Raw genomic sequence first — 27835 nt, forward strand, 5'->3', positions numbered from 1 at the left:
AAGTTCAAATAAGCAACCAGCAGCAAACCATCTCCTGAACTCTTCACTATTCATAATGCTGCAGATCCATTTTTATCCCGCTCTTGGATGAGGTTTCGTTAAAAGTGGATTGCCTACCTGCCCGTGCGACAAGTGCAAAATTGCACAGGCAATGTAAAATCTGGATCAATTGCCTTTTTAATGGCCTTAAGTGGCCCGTTAATTGTTGGCGGACATGGCTCCGACACCTGTGCGAGCCTGCCAACCTGAAGATGGTTCACATGTGGGATGACATCGGGACGCTCGCCCATCTTCATCTTGCGTGCCGACGTTATCTTGCGTTATTTTATGTCCGTTCGGGTGGGGCACACGACCACCCATGAGACATAAAATTCTGGCCTATGTCTTTTTTCTCTGCACTGTCCATAGTTACATTGTCTGTTCAACGTCTGATTAGCATATAGCCCCACTGTTAAAGTCCATTAACATTCTCAAGACCAGCAGCATGTTGTTTACAATGACAATGAAGCATTCATCTTCAGGCCTGTTTCTGGGCATTATTCACATATCATAAATTCTCCATTCCTTCATGCATTTTAAATAGTAAACAGATATGAGCATAAAGCAGTGTTCTTTATGTTATGTTTCCATCAACCTTTGTCATTAAAATTAGTAAATGGGATAAAAGAACATGTTTCAACATGGTAAGTCTTACCTTCTTCAGGAACCTTACACCATAGGAAAATATGTAAAGGTAAAATGTAAACTTCCACCTGTAGAGGAAGAAAACATACAATAATCATAATGGAGCAGTTACTCATTGCAATTTATATCAGAGATTTACAAAATCAACAACAGTAACGTTAGAAGAACATGCAACAGTTATGAAAGTCAAGATTTGCTGCAGAACAAATCTGAAAAAAGCTCGAAGTTCAGAGTGGGCATAGGTTTTGTGCAAATATATATCAGGAGTAGCAAGCTTGGTTTTCTGAGTTGTTGACCAATAATGAACAGGGCACTGTATTCCTTGTTGTGAATGACCATTGGTCTGAGTTCTGGGTGCAGGTATGTTGAAATGACACTGGAATCTTCCTGCTTTCACTTAACAAATTTACTACTTCTTAGCTTGACTCACAGATGAAACACTCATAGCAGCTTCAACCTGTCTGATAGTAATGTAAACTGTATAGTAATATAAACATCAAAAAAAGAAATTTAATTAGTTTAAAAAAAAACTTGTTAGTTAATGCTATTACAGTCCTTTTTCTAGTAGTATAAATTTGTTCAGGAATAAACCTTTGCCTGTCATGTGGTACAATGGTATAAAGCTTAATTTGGCAATGCAATGTTGGCAGCTAGAATTGGCAAGATATAAGGGAGCTAAATTAGATTTCACGCTGCCTGCTCATTTCAAGTATTTCAATGCCCAGCCAGCGTTTACCACACTGTTGATTGGTTGGATACATCAGCAGAGGGCCAGTATCGTAAGCGGCTAGCATTACTTAAGGCAAGCTTGCACTGCTTAAAGCTAGCCTGCACCTCTTAAAGGGGAGATGCATTTTGGCTGGAGCAGGTGCTGGCAGTCATGCAGGAAGTGATATTGACATGGGAAATATTGAAGAATGACACAATGTAAGGTAGAATGGGCTCCAAGGCTCTTGGAAACTGCCCTGGAGGTCTCGGTGAACTAGGTGGAAAGGAGGAATGATGAACTGTATTCATGGAAGGTGAGGAAGCCCTCCAGACACTGAGAAGGCAGTGAGAGCAAGTAGCCATGGAGGTCAATGCCTGGATCAAGCCCTGAGGACATGAATGCAGTGATGCAAGAATTTCAATGATCTTACAGGAGTATCTTCAAATGCTACATCCTACTATCTGCACCAGTTGACTCAGCCACTACTAAATTCACCACACCCCCATTACGCACAAAAATCTCTATCAATCAGGCCACAAATCTGACATTCATATGCTAGCTATTCAACCAGGCTGCATGGCACTCAGTGACACATTCCGTTCTCTCTTGAAGGACAAGGTGCTGCATAACTGGAGATAGCAGGAACTAAGTGGAGGTGGAGAGATGCCCTTGCGTATCTCAATGTTCACGGAGGAGATGATTATTGGATGCCCATTGCTGAGACTGTGGCAAGCAGCAGGACTGAAACCACTGAAAATGACAATATTCTCATACCTAATCCTTTTTTTTAAGTCAGGAAAACTGTGGTGAAGTGATAATGTTACTAGACTAGTAATCTAGAGGCCCAGACCAATGCCCTAGTGCAAAAATAAAAGATAAAAGCACAAAAACTGTGGATGCTGGAAATCCAAAACAAAAATAAAAATACCTGGAAAAACTCAGCAGGTCTGGCAGCATCTGTGGAGAGGAACACAGTTAACGTTTCAAGTCCGAATGACCCTTCAACAGTGGGCTCAAATCCCACTGCAGCTAGTGGAATTTAAATTTGATTAATACATTTTTAAAAATCTGGAATTGAAAGCTAGTCTCAGTAATAGTGCCACAAAACTATAATTGATTGTTGTGAAAATCCTTCTATTACACTATAGTTCTTTAGGGGAGGAAATCTTTACCTGGCCTGGTCTTTACCTGTGACTCCAGGAATGTGGTCAGGGCTAAAAGTAAGCTTTATGGTCTGGTATCGCATTCCGGTAAGAAAGAGGCTGTGCATTTTCACATTTCCAAGTATCTCCATTTGTAACTGTTGATTTGTATTTCTGATTGGGTTGAATAGATATAAGTGAAGGAGCGTTTTTTGACTTGTACTGCTGCACAATTTGTACTTTCATTATTAAACAATCAGAGGAATTGCCATGAGAAATCAAAGTTTTAGGAGATTTCTGCAGGAACATCAGGATGCCAAGGTCACAGAACAGTAAGAGGAAGAGGTGTTTATGATTCCATTGAAGGCTCCCATTTTGATTTGGCCAATCACCTCAGTGTCTGAAGCCCCCTCTCTCTCTCACACATTCACTCTCATCAGCTTCTTCTGGAGCTGAACTAAGGGAGTTTTCAACACAGTTGGTTCTGGTATACTGTGCTGATCCTGGTGACATCCCCAGCTGTTCCTTTCCCAGTTATTCCCTTGTGAAGTGCAGTACAGATCAGCTGTCTTTCTGACTTTTCAGTGAGTGACCAAATGAATGACTCCCGGCAGCAACACAAACAGCACTAATCGGATGTGAAAGGCTCTGATTCTGTGCTTTCTGATTTGGGAGTTTTATTTAATGATTATCACTGTTTGACTGGAGTGGAGGTGGCAAAAAGGGTTGCAATACGGCCATACTGGTAAGAAATTTACGTTACTTTGACCCCCGAATATGGTTGAACATTAACTGCCCTCTGAAATAGCCTAACAAGCCACCCAGTTCAAGTACAATTAGGGAAGGGCAACATGTGCCAGCGACACCCACATCCCATGAAAAGAGTAAAAAAAAATCCACCTCACCCTTGTCCCAAACTCCCTTCTGCAAATGGTATAAATATGCACCTCATATTTTTCACCACTTCCCCACACCATAATATTGCCTTTCTGACTTGCTCCCTTCAGATACCTAGGAAGTGCAACCTGGTCAGGCAGTGGAGTAACAAGAAGATAGTGATGACCAAGCCGCATGTGTCTTTCAATTTTGCACACACAACCACCAGCTCAGATACCAATGCCTGCTGCCCTTTCACCCCTGCCACTCTGCCAGTGCCCTTGCTGTTGTCTGTCAGCTCGCCAGCCTAGACTATTGCTGTCCATGCTGAGATAGTGCAGTTCACAGCAGGGCCTTCGAGAAGCACTGGGACATGCAAAGGCACACAGAAGACAGGCACTAAGGGAATGCACAAGGGTAATTATTGACTTCTGTAAACAATATGGCATGATTTCATTTATAAATCTGGTTTGGAATGTTTATTTTGTGGCGGGTTTTATTTTGTATTTCGGTGAAGTGGATGCTGTGACGGTCAGTGACGGAGCAGAGATAAGGGGCAGAATTTTTCGCTCGGTATGCGGGCATGTGCCCGAGACGTTTGAGCAAAAAATAACAAATGATGGCATTGGGCATACATCCTGATGTGCACTCGCAAAATATTTTGGTCAACGGGAGCTAGAGCCATGGCTCCTATTAATTAAGAGGCCGGTAAGGTCATTAAAAAGTTAACTGACGCCGATTTTTCATTGTCCATGTGATTTCATGCTCGTCACACTGGCTAAACAGGCATGTGGTCTGCTGACAATTTCAAAAAGCTCATCCAGGGACTGGATAAAAAGGGTCAGCAACATTGCCAGTGTGAGTAGTGAGGAGTTTGATAGAGAGTTTACTGCTGGTGACTTATTGGTATATGGCAGCTTCATCTCTGTTTGGGGCTTCATTGTTAGCATTTCCAGGCTTCAATTCAGGTCTCCTTGGTGTCTCCAAGGACCCTGGAGAATTCAGACCATGTGGACCCTTCCAGTATCAGACAGCCTTCTGTTACCATGGTAATGGGGATTGTGGTCTTTGCTGGTGGCACTTCCTCTGAGGAGGAAGGGAGAGGAGGCCAGGTGTCCCAATGCAGCTTCCAGGGGAGGGACCTGTGGGAGGAGAGGCGCAGGCACAGGGGGTGCAGGGCCAGCCAGCAGTCCAAGGCGTTAGGGGCCGCAGAAGACGCCACTATCCTGCCGCCAGGGTTTACAGGCGGCGATGCAGCTACCTCAAAACGTAAGAAATTCAATGCCGAAGGAGGCTCCGCCTGTCCATGGAGACTGTGACCTCCATTTGTCAGATGATTGGGCCTGAAATCAGCTCCAGATGTGTGGGTGGACATCCCATGCCAGTGGCTCTGAAGGTCACAGTGGCCCTCAACATTTATGCACCTGACTCTTTCCAGGGCTCAGCAGGGGATCTGTGTGAAGTCTCCAAATCAGTTGTCCATAGCTGCATCAAGCTGGTGACAGAGCTCTGTTCAGGCAGGTATTGACTTTCATTCATTTCCATACGGACGAGGCCAGCCAGGCTGAGCGAGCCAGAGGCTATGCCGCGATTGCTAAGTTTGCCTACACCCAGGCTGCAATCAACTGCACACATATGACCATCAAGGTGCCAGTGGGTGAGCCCGGTGCCTTCATCAGCAGGAAGGGCTTCCACTCCATGAACGTGCAGATAGTGCGTGACTATAGGATGCAGATTCTGCAAGTCTGTGCAAGATACCCTGGCAGCTCCCATGACGCTTACATCCTGAAACACTCCCAGGTGCCGAGGCTCTTCAGTGCTCCAGCCCGACTGGATGGATGGCTGCTGGGTGATAAGGGCTATCCATTGAAAAGGTGGCTTATGACACCTCTCTGCCACCCAAGAACAGAGGTAGAGCAGCGGTATAACAGGACCCATGCCTCCACAAAGAGGCACAAAAGAGCCTACCACAAGAAAGCACCATAGGTCTTTTGAAGATTCACTTCCAATGCCTGGACCATTCAGGGGGAACACTACAATACCCCCCAGAGCTGGTTTCACTGATTGTGGTTACATGCTGCGCTCTGCACAATCTGGCACTGGCAAGGGGGGACCCACTGGAGGAAGAGGATCTTGAGGCAGCTCCACAGGCCACAGATGACGAATTCAGTAGTGAGTCAGAAGATGAGCATGGTGAGGAGAATGCTGAGGGCATGGAGGCAGGCCTCTGTAACCTCTAGGGAAACAGGGAAACCAGGGACACCTTGATCCAATTTACTTTCTGCTAAGCTGCCAAATAAGCACTACCACCTCATGCCAGGGCTGCCGCCTCCACCCCAGATATCTGAAAAGACCCTTTCCTTTGACTCCAAAGTCTACTCAGTGCCTGTGCAATAAAGTTTCGAGCCACTCACATCCATCATTACATACTGGCATACCCTGCACCACATTAAATAAAGAAGTTGAAGCATACTCAGGCCATTATGACAAAAGGAAATTTATCTCATGTTGACAGTCAAAACAAATTAACAGAGCCTTCTCCGGTCTTCAACCCCAAACCAGTTAAAATAAACAAAACATTGCACAACAGAAGATCATCCATGACCAGGCCCTTTTGTGCTCATGGTGCCTTAAAGTTACATTTGCAAGTGCTACATCTTGGTGCTCCCCTCTCGCTGGCACTGGCATTGGAGACAGCCTGCTGACTCTGCTGTCTCATTGGCCTTGATGACCTCGGCAGTCATCCTCTGCCCAGTAAAGCCTCTGCTGGCCCCGCCTGGGAGGGAGGGGCCAGTGCCACACATAGCATCCTTCCAGTTGCCACAGCCTTATCAGATGCCACGGTCACTGGCAGAAGGGTGGAGGAACTACTGTCATCACCCAGGGCGCCCTGAGAGGAGCCCGCAGCGACAAGACAGCTCATGCGCCAATGTGAGGTTGCTCTGGACCTCCCTGCTTACCAATGATGGACGGGCACCTAGTTGGGATACTGGGTGCCTCATCCATCTCCCACACAGACACTGACCACCTGAGATCAGTGCCTGTGTGAGGGCCCGCAGGTCTGAGCGCAACCCCAGGAACCCCTGATTCTGTTCCTGGAGCTGCCTCTCCATGAGAGTTGCCACTCTCTCAATGGAGGAGGCAGTGTATTCGGCCATGAGTGCTCATACTCCGCATGGTCTCCTCCATAATGGAGACCATGGCACACATACCCGCATGGATCTCTGCCAGATCCTCCCACACATCTCACTGGATATACAGCATCTGCCACCTAATGGACGACTCCAGAGGCTCATCATCTGCCTTCAACTGAGCATCGTTCTGGTCTCCAGCAGTCCTCCAACAGCCGGTACTCTCTGCCTCCACGTGTACCTCAAGCGAGTCCCCTCACTACTGTGCACCGACATTCTAGACGAAGATCTAACACCCATCAAGGTTCTGGTATCTGTGTTGGTGCTTAGTTCAGAGAGCAGGTGTGACGTAGGTGCATGTGGAGCCTGGCGGTCCTCTGACATCAGGGGTAGGTTTTGGGGTCCTGCGATTGGGTGCGTGGTGGAAAACCTAAGGGAGGACAATGACATGTTAAAGTCATCACACTGTTACTGTGAATGCCAGGCACCCTGGTGAGACCATTGAGATCTGCATCATGGTGCCATTGTCTTTCAATGATCAATGGGGAATCTCGTTTTGACGCTCCCATCAATTCTGAGATTACACAAGGATGTTTGCACCATCCGAAACTCTCACCTCTGTGCACTACACTCTTACCTCTATTTGACACTCCAGCGTCTGCCCAATCGTTTGGCCGAGGTGTGTGGCCCCTCTCCAGCTCCAAGGCGTCCTGCTCGTATCTGGATAGGATTAGGAGGTTTGGGGGCCTCCACAAATCTGTGACCTTTCAATCTTCTTATGGGTCATCATCTCCTGAATGAACAGAGGCCCAATGATTAGTTCACTCTCTACCTGCAGCGCCATTGCAGCCTGGCCAACCCCACCTGAGGAGCACCTTGCAGGGCATATCTGAGTTGTGGCCCTCGAGCCGCAAGGCACTCAGTCCAAGCAGCCAGGGCTCACCCCCTTGGCCAGCTCCTGCGGCATTGATAGTTGGCACTCAGACTCTAACACCCCGGAGCTCCAAGGGGGCATGGCCAGCCCTTAACAGTTCAACACACTGATCTATGCCAAAATGGTACTCACCCTTCCTGAGCACAGCAGGTCAGTAAGCCCCTTGCGACACTGGATCCAGGTGCGCCGCACAACATCATGGCTCCTGACCAGCGCTGCTACCTCCTCCCAAGCTCTTTCTGTAAGGTGCGGAGGCCTCCTCCTTCCATCATTAGGGACAAGGGTGCCCCTCCTGGCAGCCACCTCCTTCAGGAGGACCGTGAGGCACTCATCAGAAAACCAGGAAGCCGAGTGCCCACCCTACCTGCTCTCTCGCTTGGCGTCTGCAGCCGCACTGGTATCCATAATTTTTAATCTCCTGCTGACAACACTGAAGATGTCTTTGTTGCCGGCAGCTTTCCAAGACCTAACTGTGCCGGTTTTAAAGCCAACAGGCCCCTGCCTCTGCCTTCCCAACAATTGGGGAGCTGCCATTCACGCTCAGCGGGCCTTAACTGGCCCGCCAGTTTGAAATCATGGTCGAGGGCCGATCGCAGGCAGTGGCCCATTTCCTGGCCACTCCCAGACCCACCAACTATGCCCGCACGCTCAAAATCCTTCCCAAGGTGTGGGGATGTTGATGAATGGGAAAATAAGGCTGTGGCTATTGCTATTACTGTCAGATGAATTCTTCCCGAAAGCCCAGCTAGAAAGGGGCAGTCTAGGTTTCTCCTCCAATCTTCCTCCTCATGTTCCTGCTTCTTAGCTGCTCACTACTTAGCTTGTGGCAAGGGCTGTGCCCTTATGATGTTGAGGGTGTGCAGCATGCAGCAGCCCATCGTGAGTCCTGACACCTGCTCTCTTGAATGCTGCAGGGTTTCTCCAAAACAGTCCAGGCAATGGAAACATTTTTTCAGCTTACCATTTGTCTGCTCTATTACCTTTCGTGAGGCAGTGTGGCTTTCATTATATGCTCAGGAGTGCATGGGCTGCGCACCGGCATCAGTAATCATCTGGCCAGTAGACGGCCCTTGTCACCCACTAACCACCCTTTGGTTTTGCATGGTGGCTTGGATACAGCTGGCATGGGCTGCAAGTGTTGGGTAGAAAGCAAGTCATTAAAAACTCTTTCAACAATTGCCATATCACACCCTGTAGTATTTTGCAACTTTAAGGAACCATAGAAATCACCAAACAATTGCAGAATGATAGCAACAGCTGGAAGAAATCAAGCAGCAACAAATCTGTAACAGTTGTTGATCCCTTTAACCAGTTCGGGCTGGGGCTCCTTTCCTGCTACTGAACACATGTTCAGCTGTGTAAAATTTAAAGTAGGATATAGACTGGGGCATTGAGCTCTAAAACAGCACCGCTGGCGTCAAATCTGTGATGCATGTCAATTGGCATCATGATCTAACTGCTTTATATAACGCTGGTCAATTCTCACCGTGTGCAGCATGCCCTCACCAAAATGGCTCGGGATTTTGAAAGGTTCGCGGGGTCGGGACCCAGTGTGCGGGCTGTAAAAATCACAGTCTTGGAGGTCATCAGCATCCTGCTTCTCTGGGACAAATTTGAATTTTCAATGGGCTGGCGTTGGGGAGAAGAGAAGGCCCTCAAGGAGCTTGTTGGGGGGGGGGGTCTATCTGGAATGCAGTGAAATTTTCAAAACTTTTCGTGGTGATTCTGAAGAGTCTGGTGCACACTAGTGTCAGTTTCACCACGGGGCCTGAGTAAGCTTCTTTGGAGATGGTTTTGAGAGGAATTCGTGGGACCAGTTAGTACTGACATGAGGGCTTGCCCTTACCTTGTTGTGGAAAGTCGCTGTCTGTCTCATTTGACCTCCTGGCCTTCCAAAGAGATGTCTGCTGAAATCGACAAGGTTGCAGCAGCTCCTAACATGGCTGCTGCCACCTTTGCGGCTGGAACAAGGTAGGCAGCTCCTGCCTCATGAAGGTGCTCAATGCACAACTTGTCTGCTGGCCAATTGGCCATTTGAACTTGAAGACAGCTCAGGACATGGGATCAGGGCCCCAAATTCACCTGTGTGTCAGGTTTCAAATTCCAGATTGAAAATCTGGCCCTTGTGCGTGGGTGTGCCTTGGACGATATTTTAAAGCCCTAAGGGTACCCAAAAAATGGACACATGTGATCCCACTTTCTCACTCATTGTTTTAAATAGCAAAACTGTAACACAAATATCATTTACAGTAAAATTAAGACAGCGGCATGTTTTAAGGGTCAGGCATCATTCACAAATTGCTGCTTTGTCACAATTCAGGAATTCTTCAAGGTTTTCGAGTTAGTTACAGTCTTGCCACAAAATCTCAGTTAGTTTTCTTAATCAGTAAAAATTCCTGTGCTATGTACAGATCCAAACAAAATAAACTGCAAATGAAGTGCATCAGCAAAATTCAAATGGAGCCGCTTATATATTTTGTAATGAAAGTATTTAAAAGTCATGGTGGGAGTTTATGGGGGAGGTATTGATTTTGCTTGTTTGGTTGAAGCTCTGGTATGATGGCTCTTTCAGAAACCATTTTGTATCTGCCTTAACCATAATCCTTTTTCCTGGGTCAGGACTCATTGCAGGTGCATGCTGAGCACGTGGTGGGGTTCCTGCCATTTAGAAAGGGCATCTCAGTTCAAAGGCATAGAACGCTGGTGATGCAATGTGGGGATGCAAGTGTATCACTGGAAGAGGCAGCAAGTGATCTTAAAGAAGGAGAAGGACCCTGAAGACTGGAAGGTGGGCTTGGTAATGCCACTACCATCCCTCCTGACCCAACACCCCCAGAATGATACCACAGAGAGCCAGGCAGAGGACCAACTGGAGTGGGAAGAGAGATATAAGTCAAATTGAGGGGGGATAAAGCAGGGAGATGTGCAGGGTTAGGAGGCAGGAGACTGCGCCTTGGGGCGGAGAGGAAGAATTGGGGGCTTGGGCACATGGCAGAGGAAGAGAGTGGGCACTAACCTAACACTGCCGCTTTTTTCTCTAGTTTAAATTGAACTGCGTACCTGTTATTCTTTCTTTAAGACACTATGATAGATCATGTGGTACACATTAGCCTTGTCGATTGGCTGGGAGATTGCTGCTAAAATTGGCAGAAGGAAAATCTAAAGGTTCCCACGCGTGCCTTTAAATTAATAAACAGAAGTATTACTGGTAAGTATTTAATAATCAAACACAGTCTGAAAAACTAGGATCAACTTTACATGAGGCCTATGAAAAATCAGGGATTTTTTGGTCAAAGGTCATGAGGGTTGACTTTAATATGTATGGTATCTAAATATCTGGATTTTCATGCCTCTTGTGCTATAACTATGTGCTGCAAAGTTTGGCTAAAATAGACGAAAGTGAAACTACTGGACCTAGAAATACATTACTTAAGCAACTTTAACAGTGCACTGTAAGGAAGAGCACAGACAGAGCCGCCTCTAGGGTATGTCAAATCGGGGCTACCCAACCCCATGCTTTGGGGGACCTCACGCTTCAACATCGTGGTGACAGATGTAATACATCTTGTAGTACTTACCAGCTGATTCGCTGTCTCTTGCACCCCATACTCAAAATGAGTGTTTACTGGTGGATATATGTGAATAAACAAAGCAGGTATCCCCTCTCCAAACCTCATAAAAGGGTGGAAGAGAAAGCAGATTAAATCGAAATGAACTGGGATAAATCCCTGTCAAGACAGCAGATCGGGCAAGGAAGAGCTGTGTGAGCCCAGCATCGTCTGTCACCTTTGGAGATGACCTCAGCGGCAACGATGGAGCAGCTTTTATTCCAACTCTCATTTACCACAGGGGGACAAGATGGAGTTTCCAAACTAGTTATCTTCTCTAAAGCCAGCGTATAGTGCACAGCATCCAACCTGCAGGGTAAGTCACTCACTTGCTGTGTTTATTTTCGGTCCCAAGCAATTGAAACCCTCAGCTTTTTATTTTACTTTTCTTCCAGTACGCATTTGCAACTAACATTTGCTTAATGTTGGAAGATGGACAGTCATTTTTCTTTAAAAAGTTGAGGACTGCAATACCGGTATTTACAGAGGTGGGAGAGGGCAGAAGCAACGGCAAGATTTGATTAAAGAAGGGTAAGATTTTTAAAATAGAGGCATTGCTGGACTGGGACATATACAGGTAAGCAAGCACAAGAGTAATGAATGTGCAGGATTTGGTACATGTTAGGAAACAGACAGAAGAGTGTTGGAGGAGTTAAAGTTTATGGAGGGCGTCAGGAGAGCATTGCAATAGTCGAATCTGGAGCTAACAAAGGCATGATAACTTATTCATGTAAAGTAAAGTAATTTCAATCTTGAATTCATTTTACATTTTTACTTAAACATTTGTAATGTTCAGCAAGTTAACAGGAAACCACAGGGTACATTTTATGTGGCAGCAGTGGGGGGCCTATTGCCCCCCCCCCCCCCCCCCCCCCCCCCCCCCCCCCCCCACCGCCACCACCCCCGCCACCCCCACCCACACCCACATGTACTTTTTGTATAGTTTACAAACAAAACTCCAAAAACATATGCAATTTAAGTAATATCAGTAAAAATATTTCACTGGCAGGAACACAAATGATCAGAACATTTGGAGGCTAAAACATGTGTGGCCCTGAAGTAAGATGTGGTGAGATGTAAAGTATTATAAATTCCTAAGGACAACCTTTAACTTTACTCAAGGAAGCACAATGTTTCCATTATATAATGCATCATCTCAAACTGAAAAGCAGATTGAAGCTGATACTAATCAGTAGGTCTCCCTTGCACAACACAACGTGGTTTCTCCTTCCTAGCTATAATCATTTCTAACAAGTACAGCTTGCAATTAAATGTCAAGCTATTTAACTTTTTCAAAGCAGACGATTAAGACAAGTGTCATTATATCACAGCAGTATCTAATGTTTGTTTCCCTACTTATGACCTATTTGGCAATCAAATCACACTCTTACCAGGAGCACAAGTCTAAATATGTCTCCAAGTAATATGTCTGGTAATAGAATTGTGTGCTGAGATACTTTAAGATCAAAATATATTACAGAAGTAAAATATGGTGCTACAGTTATTAATGAAGGGAAGATCTTGTGCTGCAGTGGGTAATGTCTGCCTCTGAGCCAGAAACTCTAGGCTCAAGTTCCACTCCAGGACTTGATGGCTAAGCAAATCATGTTCATAGTGCGATCAAACAGGTTGAGCAGCAACTTGTAAATCCTTCCAACATATGCCAATGGCAGCAGTAAAAGCAGGAGAGATTCCTGGTCAGCTATGTGATGGAAAGAAAATTGGAGCCCCTGTCATTCATAGCTCTGGACTACAACATGCATGTAAAAGTGCATGCTGCCACTGCCACAACAATTCGTATTCCATGAGGGTTGGTTGGCTGGACAGCTGGTGTGGACCAGAGTGACGCCAACAGTATGGGATTCAATCCCCATTCCCACTGGGGTAGATTCAGGACCTGCCTCCTTGCTCTACACATGGTAGAGATCACGGCGCTGTGGGTCAGACCTGCCTTCATCCAGAGAACTGAAGAAGAAGTTGTTAACAAAACCTGAAAGTACATACTACTGTAGCATCCTATATATATTTATGTATAATTGTGCTTGTAATTGAGGGTAATTATAGCTACATCACTGTATCTACATAGATGAAATTAGGTGACCTATTAGATCGATGCCAATAAATAGACCTCTTAGAATTTAGTAACATTCAAAACCACATTTGAATATATTACTATAATATTGTTACCAGTGTAACAATGAAAACAAACTCAGAGAGTAAATTATTATGCTGCCTTTAACTCAGCAGCAGTGATACCTGCCACTCAAACACCTTGGTAACATCGGAGCAGCTGAAATTAGCATCAAACAAAAATGCTTAAGCTGTGGTGCAATTAAATGTAGAAGGAACAAACTGGAATTATGTAATATACAGAAAATCCTACAAGAAAAAGGACCAGGAAAATGAAGTCAAGAAAAATCTAATTAAAACTAAAGGCACAAAAGGAAAGAAAGAATATCAAACTGCAGAAAATATGTTAATTCACAATATAATATGCATGCAATGCTTAAATATTGGGCAGCTCAAAAATTGTGATGGGAAATTTAATTGGGAGGGGGGATGTAAGGAGAAACTAAATGTTGACAAATTGCATTATCAACCTTTATGGAAGACAAGGTTGGGGATTTTTGTGAGTTGGGTATCATCAGTGTGGAAATATTGCTCTAAATGGTTTTAATTACTATTATAACAAAGCACCAGGGTAAACAATGTAGATTCAATGGAAGGACAACAAGATTTCATTATGATTTAACTGAAATTTTTAAATGCCTTCTAGATTTGTCAGAAATTCTTGAGTATTGGAAAATGCCAAACTTAATTCTCATTTAAAAATGGTGAAAAACCTCAAAATTGATAGTGATAACCTACTGCACCTCCTGACCCCTTTCAGCTTAACGGTCCTGATATCAACTGTCAGATTTCCATCAGGCATACTCTGCTCCTATGGCTGTGTTCATAGACAACTAAATCATTCAATAAATAGCCACGATGAAACTTGATAATGCAACATGGGAGAGAAAAGAAAAACATCAACAGATAGTAGGAAAACGAAGTGATGAGAGGAAGACACTCCAGTTTGAACTGAATCAGTTCTCTTTGAGTTAGATTTACAATAACCCACCAAATACCATTGGCCTAGCAAGTACACAGTGTTCATTAGAAACTGGCACTCAACTAGCTTTTTAAAAATCATATAGTTACACTACTTCATGAAATAAAAGGAACACCAATCCAGAACCTGGTGTCAATGTTCTGTACTGTAAGAAATTTAATGATAGTGACAGAAGAAATAGCATTTCAACAAAGAGGCTTATTCTGGTAATTACAAGTGTGAGTGCAAAAGTATCTCCAGTATATTATTAGTTCAATAATATTTACTGATTTAAATAACTTAAATGTGACAGTAATAGTTCTTTTCCACTGGGTTGCAGTGAACTGCTTTCGAATAAAAAGGCAAATTTGATGCACTGCTTTAAGAAATTCCTAGCACAGTATTCCTAGTCTGAACCAAATGAATTATTCATATTTCTAGCCATTGAGCACAGACTTACTGCTAAATCAATAAAAAAAAACGATATATGTTGTTATCTTTATTGTCAAAAAGCACAGTATTTCGAGCATGGTACAAAGTTTATTTTGCAGAAGGAAATTAATAAGATTGATTAAAATGAGTTCATGTGCAAAATTCTATCAAGGTGAAGTAGGTTTGTGTTCAGGTGCGAGCGGGGGTCAAAGCCCTGAGAAGTGGAGTTGTGTTGGAAACCTGACATGGTCCCAACCATTTCCAGGTTTAACTGGGGCTGGTTTGGAGATGAGCAGGAAACCCCTATGCAACTGCTGGGTTCAGCATGGGAATAGGCAATCAGTTGTGAATGTCACCCAATCGTCTGGCTTTAACAGCCAGTGTGCTGGTTTCCCAAGCTGTACGGAATTTAGGATTAACAAGGCAAATGTATAGTGAGGAGTTACTGTTCAATGAAACTGACAGGCTCGAAAGTCTTTGAAGAGTAAAATTGCCTATGTTAAAGGCTTGTGCTCACAACATTTTTTATGACAGCTTGATTTCACTGCATCAAAGGTGATTTCCAACTTTTCAAAAGTCATTTCACCTACCATGGACTCTCCTCACCCTGATCTGTACTGCCTTGCTGTCAGCCTTTACTGCAACATGGGGGCAGCTTATGTGGCTATAGCATGGACCTCTGATAAGGAATGAGAGGAGCAGCAGCACCACTATCAACAGCATCAGGACCCACACCAACAGATGCAGCACTAGCAGCAACAAAACCAACAGGACTGCCTTCCCTTCAGCTACATGGTGCTCCATAATGGATGGACACACAACACTAGCTTGAAGGAGGTGATAAGCCTAGTAAAGGGCATATAGAAGAGGGTCAGGTGGGCACTATGGCCAGTGGCCTTCAAATTCATAACAGCCCTGAATTTCTTCACTTCTGACTCCTTCCAGGAATAGACGATGTGTCCCCCTCGAGCCTGCTCCATCATTCAACACAATCATGGCTGATCTTCTGCTTCAACTCCATTTTCCTGCATCAATCCCCTTGATTCTCTGAGAGAGCAAACATCTGTCTACCTCAGCCTTAAATATACTCAACTATGGAGCATTCACAAGCCACTGGGATAGACAATTCCAAAGATTCACAACTCTCTGAGTGAACTCTACCCATCTCAGTCCTAGATGATCGGCCCCTTAACCTGCGAATGTGCCCTGTGTTCTAGATTCCCCAGCCGGGGAAAGCAACCTCTCAGTGTCTACTCTGTCAAGCCCCCTCCCAATCTTATATGTTTCAATGAAATTACCTCTCATTGTTCGAAACTTTGTGGAAAATAGGCCCAATTTACTCTGTCTTTCACCTTTGGACAAACCTCTCATCCCAGGAACCAATATAGTAAATATTCACTGTCCTGCCTCCAATACAAGTATATCTGTTCCAAGTGGTGGATGAAGTGCTCTCAAGCCTTTATACATCAAGGATGATATCAAAGGTCTCATGATTGTGGCAAGCCTTTGGCCAAACTGCACAAAGGCACTTTTCCAAACATTCCCCCTCATATAAAAAAATAACCTGCATAAGCTATAACTTACAGTTACAAGTCAGGTACACAAATGGTCTACAATGAAAATCATCAGGCATGTGCAGAAAGCTGGTCATACTAGTCTGATCCACTTTCGTCTGTCCCTACACATGCATTGCACACATAAGCCTTAAAGCATTCAGATTTTCTAATGGTATGCGTGTGGGTTATTATTGGCCATGCATCTGGTGTCTGCTCATTCCTGGAGTGATGTTGCCTAATTGGGGAATGTTGCTGCTATGGTGAGTGTTGCTGCTGTGGTAATTGTTGCTGCTGATCCAATGCCTTTGTTGGGGAACAGTTAACCTCTAGAACTGATGTTCATTCAGTTCGTTGTGTGGTTGGTGAACTCACATCTTCATCTTCAGCTGTCTGCTGTGAAAGATCAGTTTCTCCATTCCACGTATATGTCTGCGGTTATGATGATATATCTGGTTGTTCACTTTCACTGTGTATGATCAAGGTTACAACTTCTCTAAGTTCTCAAGTTATCAAGGGGCTGACTTTTGTTGACAGCATTGAATGTTGCACTCTGCCCAGCTCTCCAATTCTCAGCTCTGGCAATGATTTGGCAGCTTTATCTAAGTGAAATTTGGTTTCCTGTTGTTTCACTTTGATTTTGTCACTCATGCCTATTGCTACTTCTGACTTCAGTAGTGTTTTAGCTATTGGCAGAGTAGTTTGGGTGTGGTGTGACATTAGTCACGGAACTGGACTGCTTCCCATGCCCTCAGTTGGTGTGTTTCTCCACTCTAGAATTGCCTTTACACAACCGTGCTGGATCTACTCGATTTTTTGATGACCCCTTTTGCAATTTTCACTGCTGCTTCAGCCTTTCCATTGACTGGGCAAAATGTGAGGATTAAGTGTAGTGCTGAACTTCCCAATCTTTTATGAAGTGCCTGAATTCTTCATTTGTGAACTGAGAGCCATTGTTACCCATCACACTTTCAGGAATTCGGTAACTACTGAAGTGTGCTTTCAGGCATTCTATGATCTCACTGATGATGGTTGATGTCAGCTTGTTTAACTCACACTAGTCTGAATAGTTGTTAATGGTGACGAGATAGCCAGATCCAAAGAGAGTGAAGAGATCTCTTCCAAGGTTCATCCATAGTCTGTCTGGAATGGCATGAGCCATGAGCAGCTCTTTAGCTTGCTTAGAACAAAGCAGCCCACTTGTTTGGCACCACATCCACAAAAATTCATGCCCTCCATCACAGATACACAGTAGCAGCAGTGCGTACCAACTACAAGATGCACTGCAGGAACTCACCAAGCCTCCTTAGATAGCACCTTCCAAATCCACAACCACTACCACCTAGAAGACAAGGGCAGGATACACATACCACCACCTGGAAGTTCCCCTCCAAGACACACACCATCCTATCTTGGAAATATATCATCATTCCTTCCCTGTCGCTGGGTCAAAATCTCGAAACTCCCTTCCTATCAGCACTATAGGTATACCTATATCAAAGGAACTGCAGTGGTTCAAGAAGGCAGCTCACCACCACCATCTCAAGGGCAATTAGGGGTGAGCAATAGATGCTGGCCCAGCCAGCGATGCCCATATCTCTTGAATGAATTTAGAAAAGGCTTGATGTTTATTACAAACGTTGCATTGACTGATATGGTCCTTGACCTCATTGCTCATGTTGGCCAGTAAAGCACTTCCCTTGCCTTCCTCAGGCTAGACTTGATGGCTTGCATTGATGCGCTTCAGCATCTCTTTCCTCATCTCCTGAGGGTTGATGACTCTAGTTCCTTTGCACAAGATGCCATCTTGGGCAATCATTTCATCCGTACATGCTTAGTACTCTTATAATAGGTGTATAGATGGTAACCAGCCATCCCTTCATCACCAAATCCTGCAGCACTAGGAGAGTTGCATGTCATTGGGTAGTTTGCTTGATCTGAGTAAGACACTTGTCTGTCAGATTCAATGTTTCTGCCGGGTTTACGAGTTCCAGGGAATGTCATGCTGTTGCTTCTCGTTGAATTTGGAGGATTTCACAGTCAGTAGTACCATTATCAACTTTCTTCAAAGAGAGTGCAGCTTTTGACAGCATGTAGGCAATGTACATCTGCTTCCCTTGCTTGTACTTCCAAATGATATCTCTGCAAACGAAGTAAAACCCTTTATAGATACTTTGGAGCAGATAGAAGTGGTTTAAGAAGATGCTTTGAAGTGGCTTGTGATCAGATTCTACCATCACTTTGTCTCTCCCAAACAGGTACTGACTAAAATGCTCAAAAGCAAAGACGATAGCCAGGCACTCTTCCTTAATCTGGGTGTAGCATCATTCTGTTTGCATTAATGCTCTGGATGCAAACGGAACTGGTTGCCCTTGCTCAAAAGGGTTGCTCCAAGTCCTGTCTCACACGGCAGGTGACCTCATCGTTAACATCATGTACCTCAGCAATTATGTTGTCAACACTAGTTGTTTAAAGTGAGTGAAAGTGGCTTCTTGTTCTGTGCCCCCAGTACTACTGAACATCCTTTGCAGTGAGCTTGTGTAGAGATTCACAGTCCAATGAAAAATTGGGCAAGAACTTTGCTAGGTAGTTCACAAATCCAACGAATCGTTGCACTGCCTTCAAATCTGTTGGCTGCTGCATTTCTGCTACAGCTCACACCTTATCAGGATCAGGGCAAACTCCTTTTGCTGTCAGTACTTGACCTATGTACTTGAATGCCATCTTCTTCAGTTGCAGTTTTTTTTATTCCGCTTCAGGTTTATCAGGTGAGCTCTCTCTAGCGATCTGACTGGATTCTGATCATGGCCTGTGATGGATTCTTCCATCGTATCTCCAAATACATAGACTAGAAGATAATTAACAATCACTTCCACTCCTGGAAGATCACTGACTTTCATCATGGATGGACATCTGTGCAGGGAGATTTGCTAGTGCTGTTGGGGACGGTTTAAACTAGATTGGCAGGGGGGTGGGAACCTTCGAGGGAGCTCAGATTGGAGGGAAGCAAAACAAGTAACAGGAAGTAGGAAAGTGGAAATTGAAATTAGAAGGCAGATGAGGTAAAGGCAGGCATCAAACAGGATCAGAATGTGGAATAATGTTAAAAAGACAAGGTTAAGGGCACTCTGTCTGAATGCATGCAACATTCACAATAAGGTAGATGATTGGAAGGCACAAACAGAGGATATGATTTAATTGCCATTTTAGAGATGTGGTTACAAGATGACCAAGACTGGGAACTGAATATTCAAGGATATTCGTCATTTAGGGAGGATAGACAAAAAGGAAAAGGAGGTGTTGTAGTGCTGTTAATTAGGGTCATGATCTGTACATGAGTGAAAGAGGATCTTAGATCGAAAGATCAAGATGTAGAATCAGTTTGGGTAGAGCTAAGTGCAGAAAACAGTGGTGGGAATTGTTTATAGCCAACAAATTGTAGTGCTAACATTGGGCACAATGTAAATCAGGAAATTAGAGCTGCATGTAGCATTGGAAATACAGTAATAACAGGTGATTTCAATTTACATACAGACTGGGTAAACTGAATTAGCACTAATGCTGTGGGGGATAAATTACTGGAGTATGTACGAGGTGGGTTTCTGGAGCAATATATTGAAGCACCAGCTAGGAATCAGGCCATTTTAGATTTAGTATTAAGTAATGAGAAAGGACTAATTAATAGCCTTCCCATAAAGGAGCCTTTAGGAAATAGTGACCATAATATGATAGAATTTTACATTAAGTGTGATACAGTTCATTCTGAAACTAGGGTATTAAATCTGAACAAAGGAAGCAATAAAGGTTTGAGAGGCAAGTTGGCTATGGTGATTGGGAAAATACACTAAAAACATTAACTGTAGATAGGCAATGGCTAGTATTTAAAGATGTATGACACAGTCTACAACAAATATACATTCCACTAAGACACAAAAACCCAACAGGAAAGGTGAATCAATTGTGGCTAACAAAAGATGAAAATGATTGTAGTAGATCAAAGGAAGTGACTAATAAATTTGCCAGAATAAGTGGTAGGCCCGAGGATTGGGAGTAACTTAGAAACCAGCAAAGAAAGACCAAGGGCGGGATATTCCCGTCGACGAGCAGGGGGCATGGCCCGCTCGCTGATGCATAAAAGTGACACACGGTGACATCTCCCAACGTCACCATGCCACAATTAAATTATCCAGCAAAATCAGGCCATTGACAGAGTCATTTAGCCAATTAGCTAATTAATGGACCTGCCCGTCCAACCTTAAGATTGGCGGGCAGGCCAAGAGCTCCGGTGGGAATTAGAAAAAGCATGAAACCTCATCCACGGGCAGGATGAGGTTTCGTGTAGGTTTTCAAAACTTTTATTAAAGCTTTTGTAAAAATTATTTTCATGTCCCAACTCATGTGACAGTGTCACATGAGGGGACATGTAAGGATTTTTTTTTTCCATTTTTAATATTTGTCACAGAACAGCCAACCTCCCTGAGGCAGCTGGGTGCGTTCTTTCATGTTGCATGCGCGAAAGAGCGCACTCTCGATTTTGGGATTCCCCCCGTCCGCACAGGGACGCTTCTGTGCGCACATTGCGCTGGGTGGGCCTTAATTGGCCCGCCCACGTAAAATGGCGCCATGCCCCCATTGGGGGCGCCGATTGGAAGCGCGCCTGTGCGTGCCTGCCATTCAACTTCGCTCCCGATGGGGGGAAAATCCTGTCCCAAGAAACTGATAAAGAAAGGGGAATAGAGGATATGAATGTAAGCTAGCGAGAAACATAAAGGTGGACTATAAAACTTCTTTAGATATGTGAAAAGGGAAAGATTAGCTACGACATATGTAGGTCTATTACAGGTGAAGACAGGAGAATTTCCTGACACCATGTTCCAAGTGATAGACGAAATGGCTTCTGCCAAGCCTTTCTACACCAAGGATGATATCAGAGGTCATATGACTATGGGAAGTCTGTGGTTACACTGCAGAAAGGCAATTTTCCAAACCGTATCTCCCCTTAACTACGAAGACCAAAACTGCACACAAGACTATTTAACATGGGTGACCATTGGAGGAACACAAGAGTCCTTCAGTGGGCCCAATATTTATAATCCAGTTGGACTCAGTTAAGAGACACACTCAGGTGTAGTCTCACTAAAGTCCTGTGCAATTGTAGAAAGACTTCCTTGTTCTTGTACTCCAATCTCCATGCAATGAAGGCCAATATGCCATTTGCTTTCTTAATCGCTTCCTGTGGCTGCATACTAACTTCCTGTCTTCCTTGTACAAGTACATCCAAGACCCTCTGAACATAAACATTTAGAAGTTTTACGCCTTTTAAAAAATACACCATTTTTGTATTCTTACTGCCAAAGTGAATAACCTCACACTTCACCACATTATACATCATCTGGCACGTTGTTGCCCATTTGCTTAACCTGCCTGTACTTCTTTGCAGCCTTTTTGTATCCCCCACACAGCTTTACATCATCATTACTCTCGGTCTCTATAGTAGTGTTTCCTCAATAATAAACAAACAACTTAACAATGAGAAATCCGCTAATTCAAAACAAGTGTAGCTGTTCTCTAGGGCAAGAAAAATTATTTTTACTGAAAAAATTGCAGTTCTTATGTCAAGATTATCAATAAATGATGGAAGACAGAACCAATGTGTTGTTTTAGTTAAAATTACCTCCATGATCATACTATAAAATGAAGAATAATTATGGATCTAAACTTGAAACAGTGCAGCTTTCAGCGAGTGAAAAGTGCTGCCGAGGCTCAAAGAATTTTTCACAGAATGTTACCGTTCAAGGTTTGTGTAGCACAATAATATATTGATGAAACAGTAAAGTCTGTAGACAACCACTGTGATTAGAAAGAATAAGAAAAATTTTAAATAGAAATATCTGACTGTGTTTTGTTCTCATGAATCATTCAGTAAAAAGCAATAATTGTCCTTTATAAATGTATAACTGTTTTGTTTTGACAATGGCGTTAAATCACCAAAGAGTTTGCATATATTTTAAATGGATCACCATGCATAAACATATTGCTTAAACTAAATTTATGTTTATTGGAAACTTTCATCACACCAGACTCTTTTCCACATTTGCTCATGTTTAAATTTTATTTTTCTCATTCCAAGTTGCATTGTCTCATTGCAATCCACAAAAAAAAAATCTGTCTTTCAGGAAGTCATCAATTTAATGGGACCATTTAACTTGGGTGAAAATCCGTTCTGCTGAATCTCTGCCGATTTTGCTCTCCCCATGCATTTACATAACAGGAGATTCATAATAATGTGTGAAATAAGACTGAGTGCCAGTATTTCGATATACATCTAGTTTTCTTATGTTCTAGCATGCACTGAGGGTATCAATTTATAATGGATTTCCAGGGTTGCTTGGCACTAAGTAGTGTATAGGGGTTAATTTAAAGTGTGTAACAATAAAATTCATTTTAAAGTTTTAATGCCATTTCTGCACTGTTTTTCTTTTGTTTTCTTTTTATGTTCCATTTTTCTTTGAACTGTGTAGAATGCTAAAACACTGGTAGGTATAAAAAACAGAATATAATTGCATTAAAAGCAGTTCAGAGAAGGTTCACTCAGCTGATTCCTGGGATGAAGGGATTAGTTTACGAGGAAAGGTTGAACAGGTTGGGTTGACATTGGAGTTTGGAAGAATGCGAGGTAATCTTATTGAAACATATAATATTCTGAGGGGACTTGACAGGATAGATACCTGTTAGGATGTTTCCCTTTGTGGGGGAGACTAGAACTAGAGGACATCATCTAAAAATTGGGGCCTCCTATTTAAGACTGAGATTTGGAGAAGTTTTTCTCTCTGAGAGGGTCATTAGTCTGTAGAATTCTCTCTCCGCCCCCCGCCCCCCCCCCCCCCGCCTCCGGCAGAAAGCAGTGGGGACTGGGTCACTGAATATATTCAAGGCTGAGTTAGCTATATCTTTGATCAACAAGGAGGCAGACAGGAAGGTGGAGTTAAGGTCATAATCAGATCAGATCAGTCTGAATGACGGAGCAGGCTCGAGGGGCCGTACAGTCTACTCCTGTTCCTAATTCTTGTGTTCTTGTGTTGTGTATTAATGTTTCAATTCATCTGCTTGACTGACCCATTTTGATCCAAAAATGTGATTTTTTTTCATAGGAGACAAACTCTGCTGGGCTTTGTTAACACATTAATACTGTTTAGAAGCTGAAAACAGAAGCCACCTTATGTATACAAACATGGAGCAGAGTAACCATTTATTAATCTGTATTCATGTACGACATTTATTCCGTCTTTAACTATCAATATACTGCAACAACACCATGACATTTTTCACACAATAAAAACATATTCAAATTCCCATCTCCTTCCTACTCTATTAACTTCTGTAAAACAGATTTACTTTCTATTCTTACGCTTGAAGCTGGAGATTAAGAAGAAGCTATCTCGGCCACCATCTTGCACTGAAATCAGTACAATTAACAGCATGTTTTATAGCATTACTCATCTGCACACTTCCCGTCATCTACAGGCAACTACCCAACTAACTCTATTTTGTCAGACTGCTTGGCCAACGTCAAGTCATGGATCAGACACAACTTCCTTTGGCTGAAAATTGAGAAGATCAAAGCAGCTACTTTCAATCCCTAGCATAAACAATGCCCTCTTGCCATAGGCTCCCACCCTCTTCCTAATTCACTTGCTTTGGTTGAACCTGACTGTGTAAAACTTGGGCATCCTAATCAACACAGTCAAATTATCAAGCTCCATAGTCTATCTCTCACAAACATTGCTCATTTCCACTTCTGCAATAAAGCCCATCCCCTCCTCTTCTCAGCACCTCCACCACTGAATCTTCATAAACTGACATACCCTTTTCCTGCACTAATTCCTGCCAGCCCATCATTATCTTACCCTGCTTTTGTGCCTTGGCTGTCACCCAAGTCATCTTCCATTTTATCTGGCAATTGAAAATGCACCATGCCCACAGGAGCACAATATAAAAATCTCGAGATAGGAGGGAAAAATGATGCAATGTATCCTCCATCCTGATGGACACGTGTGTGGCTGCACCAAGCCTTGGTATGCAAACATCAAATGCCACTATGTATTGTCCCAGTTTTGCAAAGGATCTGGCCATGCTGCTGTGGAATGTTCTATTCAGTTGGATTGTGCCATTCCACCTGTCCCTTGTGGAAATGTTTGTTCAGAAAAACACCATTGACCACAAGTCCATCAGGCAGTGGTCTGCACTGTAAAGTCATCAAAGTCCTGCAGGATAAGGAGACAATGGATCGGGTTGGGTGGTTCCTTGAGCAAACTGTCAAAGTCATTTGGCAGAATGCCTCATCACGAGAATGTTAAAACAAGCACCAAGACATAGCTTTGTTGGTGGTGAGATGGCCATACCCATCAAATCCTTCACGTACACACAGAGTCACTGCAAGCTGTGCTTGAGATGGCTTTGGTGGGGAAGGGACTGTCACCCATTTCCTTCTGGAATGTGTCTTTGCAATAATGTCTGGAAAAGGATGTAGTGGTTTTTGTGATTGTTCCCGTTGAGCAGCTCTCTAATGCTGAACTCTGTGCTCTATGGGCTGTTCTCAATGATGCACACCGGGGCAAACATCAATTGCTGATGGAAGACCATCAACCTGGTGAAAGACACTCCTTGGTCTGCCTGAAACTTGTTGGTGTTCCAGTGCGAGGTGCTGCCCATGAGTGAGTATTGTAGACAGGTACATTCCAGGTCCAGGACTACGTGCTGAGGGGCACACTAAAATTTGGGACAGCTGCTGGAAGGGCTCAATGAGGAATGGCCACAGTCTAGAGTCCTCTTGAAATAGTACACTGAGAGGCTGAAACCCATGTAAAACCCTTTGGGCCATATACGCCAGAAAATATTTTAAATGAAATGTCAATAAATTATAAATACAACATTTACAATTGTAAATACTAGCTTAGCATACCAGGTACTGTACTCAGAGAAATTAATATGCACTGCACATTATGCAATGTCAATTAACTGTTCTGCAATGTACTTTTACAAATTTTATGAATAAAGTGCATTTTTTGAAAAAAAATCACTCTCCTCTATGCTGACCTACTTTGAGTCCTAATTCATTAAATTCAAAACATTCATCAAAAATCACTGTGGTTTTCCTCACCCTATCTCTGCAATATCTTACTGCCTTATGATCTCTCCCATACCCTTCAGTTCTCTGTCTCTGCTCTTTAGTACATCCCCATACATTTCTAACACCTTCCGTAGGCCCTATTGTCTGGAACTCTGCCTTTCCACCTTTTCTCCATCTTGACAAGCCTCCTCAAAATCCATCTTTTTGACCAAGCCTTTAGTCACCCCGCTGAATCACTGCCTCCATCGGCTTGCCATCCATTCCCATGTCTATTTCCAAATATGAAGTGACTTGAGTATTTTTTACATTAAAGATGCAATGGAAATGCAAGTCATGCTTTATTTTACTATGAGTTATTACAGATGCAAAACAGTTTCACTATCTCAGCGCTGAATCGTCTGTGCCCGCTAGCAGCGGGTGTGTTTGATGGCGTGAGTGGACAATATGGTGAGAAGGTCAAAAATCGGTTTCACGACTTCATGAAACCAGTTTGTGTTCGGCCACTCAGATTGTCGATTGCGGGCCGTGTTTTCTGCTATCGGACATCGGGAACCTCATTGTAATACATCAGCATATCATTATAAGGTTTAGCCCTCCTGCTGGATCATCCACCCACATCAGCGTGATTGCACACCAATGTGTTTCACAACATCATGTGTAAGGAGTGCATTTTGCGGGCTGCACTTTGAAGGGAAATCGGTGATAAGTGCATAATAATGTTACACAGCACTCAAGAGGGTCGCCTGTTGGGCTTCAAAGTTGAGGCGCATTGGGGAGGGGGGGGTGCAAAGACTGCCCTGAGGTTGAAGCAAATTGGGGGGGTGGTGCAATGGCTGCCTTACGGTTGAGACAACTTTGGTGGGGGGGGGCAGGCAAAGGATGGGGGTGGGGGGCCAAGGCTGCCCTGCAGTTGAAGGTAGTGCACAAGCACATGAGGGGTTGTGGGGGAGGGGTGTGGTGGACTGGGGAAGCAGCCACGCATTAGGCACACTTTGTGTAAAGTGACCATGCTCTGCAGCTGAGACAGCTCAGGTGCAGCAACACTGATATGGTTGGAGTCAGGTCTCTAGCCCCCTCTAGCCCTCTAGCTGCCCACTCAAGCAACACAGGGGCATGAAAGTGCCACCAATTGCTCCAGAGCTTTTCACCCCTAAGGCACAGACTGCAAACTAATGAGCATTTTAGTGGACTGCAGAACAGTTGGACAACTTAGTATATTCTACAATCGCCTTGCTAAAGCTGGCCTTAGAGCAGTCACTGCTGAAGGCGCTCACAATCCCTTGCAATGTCATCATCCTAGTTTAGGCCAGTCTCCCCCTTTACAAGGTGGTGCTGGCTGTACAGCTGGTTGAGGAGGAGATGCTGGAGTTCTCCTCTGATCAGGAGGACGTCGACGGGGATGAGGGTGAGAAGGTCCTCAAAGGTGATGGTGACGGCAATGAAGCCCTCACACAGGCTAAATGAGGTGTGTGCACTTGGGAAGCCTTCATAGCTGCTAGATTTGTGAAGGATGATGATGCATGCAGTGAGGAGACACCATAGATCCTCACAGAGCATCTATGAACGGTTGACTCCAGTCTGGCTTAAGGCAGCACACATAACCTCTGTGATAATACTCCTGTCATGGAGACACAGTGGAGGCCCTAATAGTCGCTCCATTGCAGGGAGGATGATGATGACATGCAGTGAGCACACGCCATAGATCTTCACACAGCCTCTGAAAATGTCTGACTCCTGTCTGGCCAAGGACAGCTCACTTGTGCCCTATGATCAGGGTCATATCATAGAGACGCAGCCATGAAACTTTAAAAGCATCTGATCCTTTGTCTGCCTCCAGCACCAGAGCCTTTCAGGAGCACAGCGTCAGTGATCACAGATGCTGAAAAGGTGGGGGCCAACCCCACTTTAAAGGTGCTGAGAACAAACAGTGAGAATAACAAAATTCTGTGACACCTGCCCACGGCATTCTGGCAGCAATGACAAGCACCATCGAGGTGCAGCATCAGTAATGTGTCCAAGGAGTGTGAGGTCAAACCATCACTTTGGTCTGAAGGCTGCACAAAGCATAAGAAAGAGGCCTTGGACTGAGACACCTGCCTTTATCTTGTGCAGGAAGGTTTCACATCTGAGTGACACAAACACTGCTCATCAGAAAAAGGAGCCATAGGTAGGGATACACTCTTGGGAGTTTATTGACAATGGTAAACATTATGGTCAAGTGATTAACACCCATGCCCAGGCTGTGCAACTACACCTTCTTAACCTTCCTAACCCTGTTGCTACATCTTGGTGCTCCCCGGACATCCACAGTAGAGGTGGAGGCAGCCTGCTGACTGCCATGCCCTCTCTGTGATGACTTTGGCGGGCGCCCTCTGGAGAGCCAAGACCCTGGCCTGCTTTCAGGGGCCTGCTGTGTGGCAGTGGCACCCTCCTTGAGCTGTAGAGCCGGAGCTGCTGAGGTCACAGGCATGGGGGATTAGGATGGGCTGGGCACTCCCAGGCTTCAAAGAAATCTGTCATTGGGAAAATGTTGGAGTTTACTATA

The 27835-nt window shown here is 44.2% G+C and overlaps 1 protein-coding gene across 6 annotated transcripts in view; it reads right to left on the bottom strand.

The window, feature by feature from the left end:
- Positions 1-27835, bottom strand: part of cers6 (ceramide synthase 6) — a 319130-nt gene that overhangs the window by 140931 nt on the left and 150364 nt on the right. For all 6 annotated transcript variants that reach the window (XM_041201235.1, XM_041201234.1, XM_041201233.1 and 3 more), the window contains one exon: positions 695-752. In XM_041201235.1, coding sequence (XP_041057169.1) covers positions 695-752 — 58 coding nt within the window. The remainder of the gene's footprint in view (positions 1-694; positions 753-27835) is intronic.

This window comes from Carcharodon carcharias, chromosome 12, assembly GCF_017639515.1.
Source record: "Carcharodon carcharias isolate sCarCar2 chromosome 12, sCarCar2.pri, whole genome shotgun sequence".
Classification (NCBI taxonomy): Eukaryota; Metazoa; Chordata; class Chondrichthyes; order Lamniformes; family Lamnidae; genus Carcharodon; species Carcharodon carcharias.